Below are 8088 nucleotides of genomic sequence, written 5' to 3' on the forward strand. Positions count from 1 at the left end.
GCAAAGATAACTTACTAACTACAAACGGAACTCCTCACCACCTGTCAGTGTAACACTGTGGAGGCTTCAAGTTGCTATGAGAGTGGAAGCTATGGTACCAGTATTCCAGACACCAGTGGGGTCCCCCGTGGCGGGCAGATCTTAGCGGCACTTCCAGACTAAGAGCAGGAAGAAAGGCCTTGGTGACGTATTTGCAAAAAGGAGCCACTGTAAACCTGTGGATCTCAACAGAGCCCTGTCTCACAGAGCGCTGGAAGATGAGGCCCAAGGTTGGAAGGCCCTCAGAACACAGAGGGGCCGCAACAACTCACTCACGCACGTCAAGGACTGTGAAGATGGTGCAACACCCGACAACGTCGTGTTGTTATGCTTAAGGTCGCCAGGAGTCACAACTGACTCGAAGTCAACGAACAACAACCCCAGAGGGAAAGTGGTACTCTTACAATGGAGAGAGCCAGTGGTCACCACTTCAACTTGGGTCCCAACTCAGTGACACCGATACCCCCTTGCTGGGAGGCCGAGGAAGTCGCCAGCATCAGTGCTGTGGTTTTCTTGTCAAAACACGTAATCTCCTCTAGTCTGGAAGCAGTCAGTGGACCCAGAATGCTGGCCACTCCCCAAAGCGTCAGTCCTGCCCCCTTCACTCGTGTCCCTGCCATGAAACCCAAAGACAGACTGAGAAGCTGCCCAGGTTAAAGGAGACCAAAGAAACCTGAGTGCTCAGTGCAACGCATAATCCTGGACTCGATAAGAAACGAGTAAACAGCAAAAAAAAAAAGTAATTTAAAAATAATTAATAGATTGCACACAAAATAGCAGGGCTCCACTACAGAGCCATCTATATGAGACCAAAAGGCCAACAATGGCTCTAAACCAAGGATGAAATAGTAAGGGGACAGGGAAACTAGAGCAGGAAAATGGAACAACCAGAACACATTAAAGAGAATGTGGACATGCGGTGGAAAATGTAACTAATGCCAAGGAAAAACTGGTGTGGAAATTGTCAAATTGGAACCTAATTTGCTTTGTAAAACTTCCACCAAAAACACAATAAAATATTATGTGGTGGTGAAGTTTGTGTGTCAGCTTGGCTGGGCCTGGTTGAGTGGCTGGGCAGCTGACTGTAGTTATTCCCCATGATGAGATTAGTAATTAACTCCATGGTGGAATCTATTGGAGCAGCTGAGTAGCTGCTTTGGGTATGTGGTCTGCTTCCCGTATATATGAAACAGCTTTGGGAATGGTCTCTAGCTTATGGCACACTTGGACCCTGAATGTAGCCAAGTTGTTGTTCAGCAGCCTGCCATGCTCTGCCAATTGTGGGACTTTCAATAGACTTGAATTAATGGCCTGCCGTGTGGTTTGGTAATATCAGGACTGTGCCTTGTTATCTATCGACCTTGGGTTTCTCAGCCTCAGCAGCCAGCAGCTGTCTGAGTGAAGAAAAGCCTCCAGCTCCAGTGGGCCGGGAGCAAGAGGCAGAGCTGAAGCCCAAGGTCGAGGGGCTTTTACCCAGCCCCTAGAGCCTGGCACTTTGAACTCGGACTTAAAGTCTCCAAATTGTGAGAATCAACTCCTGTTTCTTCAAGTCATCCCATTGGTGGATCTTCTGTTAGAGCGGCACTAGGTAATCAATACTTATTATTTAAAAAAAAAAAAGGCTATAATTAAATAAATAAATAACTATAAAAAGGAAGATTGTAATCAATGCAATTGAAATGTCAATGTTAAAACTGTTGTGCTGATAAATGTGTTGGTGTGTGTAGTCTCATCACAATTAAAAAAAAAAAAAAAAGCCAGCTAAAGTCTGACAGAGCCTGGTGAAACCACTGACCCCTAGCTGCCCTTCAAGTCTGGAATTGAACCTGCACCTGTGGCTTCCAGCCAAACAAAAGACAGGCATATGAGTTGAACATGTACCTGAGGTAGACACACTCCTTGGAGAGAACAATCATGTGAGAAAGAAGGGCTGTGTATGCACAGGGAGACAGCTCAGGGGGCAGGAGTGCATGGAGGGATGGACACAGGGAAGAGGTAACTATCGGGAGGAAGTGGGAGGAGAGCTGTTGCATTGGGGTAAATCGTAGTCAATGTCATGAGACAGAGTGTGAACTGCTGCATGGAAAGTGAATTTGCTCTATAAACTTTCACCCAAATCACAATTAAAAATAAAAAAAAAGCTAGCTATAAAGGACATTGTGGGGACAACTGGGATAATTAGAATATGAGCTTAACATTAGGGCATTTTCTTGTGGGAATGCCACACTTGTTGAGTGTGACAGTGGTGTTGTGATGATGTGCTCCTACAGTGTACAAAAACGTCCTTGTTCTCCAAAGACACACACCAAAATATTTTGGGTGAAATGTCACCATGTCTCCAGCTTCCTTTTAAATCTCTCTGCACAAGGAGTCCCTGGATGGCACAATGCTTGAGTGCTCCACTGCTAACCCAAAGGTTGTTGGTTCAAACTCACCCAGGGGAACCTGGGAAGGCCAGCCCAGGGATCTGCTTTCTAAAGGTTACAGCCTTGAAAACCCTACGGAGCACCTCATACTCCAACTAACCCGAGGCCACCTCGTCGCTAAGTAACAAAGTAGCTCAAAGAATAAGGAATATCACCTGTAAGTTCTGTGCTCCTTTAAAATAAACAACTGATGCAAGATCAAATGGTCTGCAATTCCTTTAAAATGAAGGTGAGGAGGTCAGGGAAACTAGATGAATGGAAATGGAGCAACCAGCATGCAAATCATGAGCGTGTCCAGGCCTCATGACGTGTGTGACCAATCACTGAACAGCGCGTGCAGATATTGTGGATTGGGAATGTACGCTGCTGTGTAAACCTTCACCAAAAACATAACTCAACAGACCAACTCTTCTTTGACACACAGGAGGTGGCCACAAGTCACAATCAACTCAACCAGCAATTAAGGAATTGCAGGAAAACACTCTTGTTCTCAAGAGACACGTGCTGATACAGTGTGAACATTTACACCAGGTAGACACACTCCTTAGAACTATCAACCATCACAGAACAGAAGGGTAGTGTTTGCACAGGGAGACAGCTGTGGGGGCAGGAATGTATGGGAAAGAAGGACACAGGGAAGAGGTAACCACAGGGAGGAAGTGGGGAGAGAGCTGTTACATTGTAGGGATTGCAGTCAATGTCATGAAACAAAATGTGTATGAACTGCTGTATGGAAAATGAATTTGCTCTGCAAACTTTCACCCAAATCACAAAAAAAAAAAAAGCTGAAATATTTTGGGAAAAATGTCATTATGTCTCCAACTTATCTTCAAATCTTTCTCTAGATATCTCTATAGAGAGACAGACAGACTGAAAGACAGAAAGTCAATGCAGCAAAAGGTGTACTGGTGTCCATTGTACTCTCCTTGTAAATTTTAAGTCAGTTTAAAACTCTTCAAAAGACAATGTTGGGATGCATGCAAAGTTGGAAAAAAACATTCCCTCTCAAACTGGCAAAATAGATGAAGAAAGAAAAAAAAAAATCCACTGCCATCGAATCAATTCTGACTCATAGCAGCTCCCAGTGGGTTTATGAGGTGGTAAGTGTTTATGGAAGTAGATTGCGCGGTCTGCCTTCCGCAGAGTGGCTGGTGGGTTTGAACCGCCAATCTTCTGCTTAGCAGTCAAATGCCTTAGGCACTGCACCACCAGTGCTCCTTTAAAGATGAGTAAGGGGCTACAAAATTGCCCCTCAGTGCATCAAGCTGTCCGATTCCTGACAAAACCAGTCGCTTGGCATAAGCAGAACAAATTAAATCCTATTTTCAGCCCAAACGTCCCCGCGGACCACATGCCACTTTTGGCTCATGGTGACCCCACCACGCAGCGCAGATGGGAGCAGCTGCAGAGAGTTTTCAAGGCTGTGACCTTGCGGAAGCAGACTGCCAGCCCTTTCTTCCACAGCGCCTTGGATGAATTCCAAACACATGCCCCAGCCAGGGACCTGAGGCCACGTTATGAAAAGCCGTCGCTGTCGACTCAACTCTGACTCCTAGTGACCCTGGAGGCCCGAGTCGAACTGTCCCAAATTAGCTGGAGTCAAATCAAGTAACGACCACAACAAGAGATGGATCCTGATAAAAGGGGAGGAACATGTGGAGCAGAACTCAAGTTCTTAAAACATCCAGACTGACTAGGCCAGTTAAGACTAGAGGACTCCCGAGATTATCACTCTGAGAGTCCATAAACCCTGAACTGAAAATCTCCGCTTTCAGCCAAACTACAGACTGGTTCATAACAGAGTATCACCCACGAGCTCTGAGCTCCCTCAAAAATCACCCAACCCGAAAACCAAACCCACTGCCATCGAGTCAACTCCGACCCACAGCGACCCCCGCTGGGTTTCCAAGGCAGGAAATCTTTACGGAAGTAGATTCCCCAGTTTCCCTTCCGTGGAGCAGCTGGTGGGTTAAAAAAATCACCCGCGTGACACCAAGCCGTGAGGGCTGACTCTGAAGCAGAGGAGAAGTTAGGGGGCAGGGAAACCAGATGACTGGCAGGGAACCCCCAGAAGGGATTAAGGAGAATGTTGACACACTGTGAAAAACGTCACCAATGTCTCCAACGATGTGCTGAGTAACTTTGCACCAAAAACACAAGCAAATATTATTTTTAAAAATGATGACAGCCTGGGAAAGCCTGTGCGGTGGTCACATGGGGTCACATTGGGATCACCACGAGTGGCAAACGACTCCCCAGCGTCCAACATCAACCACGGCTGGAGGGGTGTGAGGGAGGAGGGGCTGAGTGGGTGGGGCAGTAGGACCCTGGGGAGCAGGGCTTGGAGGCCCCAGGAGGAGTTTGGGTCTCCTGAGAATGTTGGGGAGCCAGGCAGGGTCTGAGCAGAGGAGCCTTGTAACTGAACAGACCTCCCCCAGCTGCCCCGTGGAAGGGACTTCGGAGCAGATGGGAGACGGACACGCAACAGATGAGGACAAAACCGTAGCCAGTACCGCAGCGATGGAATGACTATTACAAAATTCAAGCTCAAGAACTATTTGGGAACCTGAAACCAAAAGTATCCTCTAAAGACTGTAAAATGATACAACCACTGTGGAAAGCAGTATGGCGATTCCTTAAAAAGTTGGAAATAGAAGTACCATTTGACCCAGCCATTCCATTACTAGGTATATATCCTAAAGAAGTCAGAGCCAGGACAAGAACAGACATATGCACACCCGTGTTCACTGCAGCACTATTTACAGTAGCCAAAAGATGGAAACAACCTAGGCGCCCATCAACAGAAGAATGAATAAGCAAACTATAGCACATACACACAGTGGAATGCTACGCAACCCTAAAGAATAATGTAGAATCTGCAAAACACTGCGTAACATGGATGAACTTGGAGGACATTATGCTGAATGAAGTAAATCAATCACAGAAGCACAAATATTGTATTAGACCATTATTGTAAAAAGTCAAGGAAAAGTTTATATATGGAACAAAACTTTCTTGGTTACCTGGGGTGGAAGGGGAGGGGAGGGAACACTGCTAGACAGGTGGAGACAAGGGTTGATTTGGGTGAAGGGAAGGGCACTGTACCAAATGTGACCAACACATTGAGGAAGAGGAAGACAGGTGCATAGGAGGTACAGACAACAAAGATGAACCCTTTTGCACATACAGTACTGCATTGTCAGTGATGGCAAACACTGATCTGCAGGTGGACAGATGGGTGGACAGGCTGAACTATTAGGTATGTCTATGCAGGGGGAAGTGTGCCCACGACCATGTATAGGGTTGGCAGACAATGTTTCTACAAGTGTATTTATGTTCTGCAAGAATTTCCAGGTATACAGTTAGGCTGACAAGGGACAAGGTTGTGGCAACTTCTTGGTCACAGCCAGCTACCCAGAGGGACAGAGTAGTTGGACCTGTGGGCTCGGGACCATGGTCACAGGGGACATTAAGCTCAATTGGCACAACGTACTACACAAAAAGATTGTTCCACATCCTTCTTTGGCAAATAGCGACTGGGATCTTAAAAGCTTGCAAGCAGCCATCTAGATGCAACAATGGGTCTCTCCTCGTCCAGGGCAAAGAAGAATGAAGAAAACCAAAGATTCATGGAAACAATTAGTCCTCAGGACTGGTACACCATGCAATCCTCAGCCTATACGACTATGAGACCAGAAGAACTAGATGGTGCCCAGCTACCACTGTCAACCACTCGGAGGGGGATCTATGTAGGAGACCCTGGATAGAAAGGGAGAACAATGTGGAACAAAATTCAAAATCATTAAAAAAAATAAATAAAAGGGGGGACCAGGTTCGCTGGTCTGATAGAGCCTGGTGGAACCCCTGAGACTATGGCCCCTAGCTGCCCTTCAGGTCTGGAATTGAACCTACTCCTGTGGCTTCCAGCCAAACAAAAGACAGGCTTATGAGGTGAACGTTTCCATTAGGTAGATACAGTCTTTGGAGTGATCAATCATGGGAGAACAGAAGGGCTGTGCATGCATGAGGAGACAGCTCCGGGGGCAGGAGTGCATGGAGGGAAGGACACAGGGAAGAGGTAACTATGGGAGGAAGTGGGAGGAGAGCTGTTGCATTGTGGAAAATTATAGTCAGTGTTATGAGACAAAGTGTATGTGAACTGCTGTATGGAAAGTGAATTTGCTCTGTAAATTTTCACTCAAATCAGAATAAAAATTAAATATATATATATCCCCTGAAGTCTTTGTAAAACCAAACAATAGTTTAGCTTAACGAGTAAAGAATGTCTGACTTGAGCCTTGAGCTCTTTTAAGATACATCCCAACGGAAAACCAAACCTATTACCAGCGTCCACTTCTGCTTCACAGCGCCCCTAGAGGACAGAGTGGAACTGCCCCACAGGGTTTCCAAGCTGTCAGTCTTTACTGGAGCCCACCGCCACATCTTTCTCCCAGGGAGTGGCTGGGGAGTTCTAACCATCAGCTTTTCACTTAGCAGCTGAGCACTTAACCATTGTGCCACCAGGGCTCCTAAAATCTTCCTATATGGGAACAAACTGGCAACAGCAACTCAAAAGATTAGCCAGGAACCTCAGGGGGCACTGAGTTTATGTGGATGTGGGAGGGACAACTCAGCAAACCAGAGTGTGAACGGCTGTACAACTCACAGGTTTTCAAGGCCTCAATGTAAACCAGGAAGCTACACATCATTATAAGAAATAATCATTTCGACAAATCCTGTCCAATTGCTAGGAAGGAGGCCTTTCTCTGAATTCCCTTTTGAATGTGGGGCCCATGACAGAATTACCAAGTCCAACAACAGCAACAGCAAGAATGATAATAACTATGACCAAAAGGTTAAGCAGTTGACTACTGGCCAAAAGGTTGGAGGTTTGAAAGCACCCAGAGCGTCTTGGGATACAGGCCTAGTGGTATGCTTCTCAAAGAATACAGCCTGGAAAACCCTGTGGGGCAGTTCCACTCTGAACACAGGGGGTCGGAGAGTCAGAATTGATGGCAACAATGTATGAATAAACATTAAAAAAAAAAAAAAATTGCCATTGAGCGGATTCTGATTCATGGTGGCCTCGTGTGTTTCAGAGTAAAACCGCTGCATAGCATTTTCTTGGCTGTAACTGTTTGTAATCGTTAGGCAAGCACGTTGCCAAGTCTTTCTTGCATAGCACCATTGGATGGGCTTAAACTCCAACCTTTAGCTTACTAAAACCAAGCCAAGCTCAGTGTCCTGGAGTCGAATCTGACTCACAGCAAGCCCTCCTTGGGTTTTCCAGGCGGTATCACACTACGGATGCCCAGTCTTCCTTCCTAGGAGTGGCAGGTGGGTTTGAACCGCCAGCCTTCTGGTTAGCAGTCAAATGCCTCAGGCACTACATGAGTGCAAACACTTTGAGCCCCCCAAGGACCACAGGACTAAATGCATGCAGCTAAATCTTGGGTGCGAGTCAAGTCGGCGCCCCCACCCCGCGGCCCCGGGCCCCACCTCTATGGCCGGCAGCGTCTTGCTGGCCTCGGTACTGCTCTCGCCCAGGATACTGCCTGCAGAGCGGCCCTCGCACTCGTAGCGGAAGCGCATGCCTCTCTGTTTGGGCTGCTCGGTGATGACC

The 8088-nt window shown here is 46.8% G+C and overlaps 1 protein-coding gene across 1 annotated transcript in view; it reads right to left on the reverse strand.

Moving 5' to 3' along the window:
• RELB (RELB proto-oncogene, NF-kB subunit) overlaps positions 1 to 8088 on the reverse strand; it is a 56167-nt gene that overhangs the window by 40059 nt on the left and 8020 nt on the right. Inside the window, exon 4 of the mRNA XM_007943079.2 lies at positions 7965 to 8086. Coding sequence (XP_007941270.2) covers positions 7965 to 8086 — 122 coding nt within the window. The remainder of the gene's footprint in view (positions 1 to 7964; positions 8087 to 8088) is intronic.

The sequence above is a fragment of the Orycteropus afer genome, unplaced genomic scaffold (assembly GCF_000298275.1).
Source record: "Orycteropus afer afer isolate SDZICR_OR568_19922 unplaced genomic scaffold, OryAfe1.0 scaffold00099, whole genome shotgun sequence".
Lineage (NCBI taxonomy): Eukaryota > Metazoa > Chordata > Mammalia > Tubulidentata > Orycteropodidae > Orycteropus > Orycteropus afer.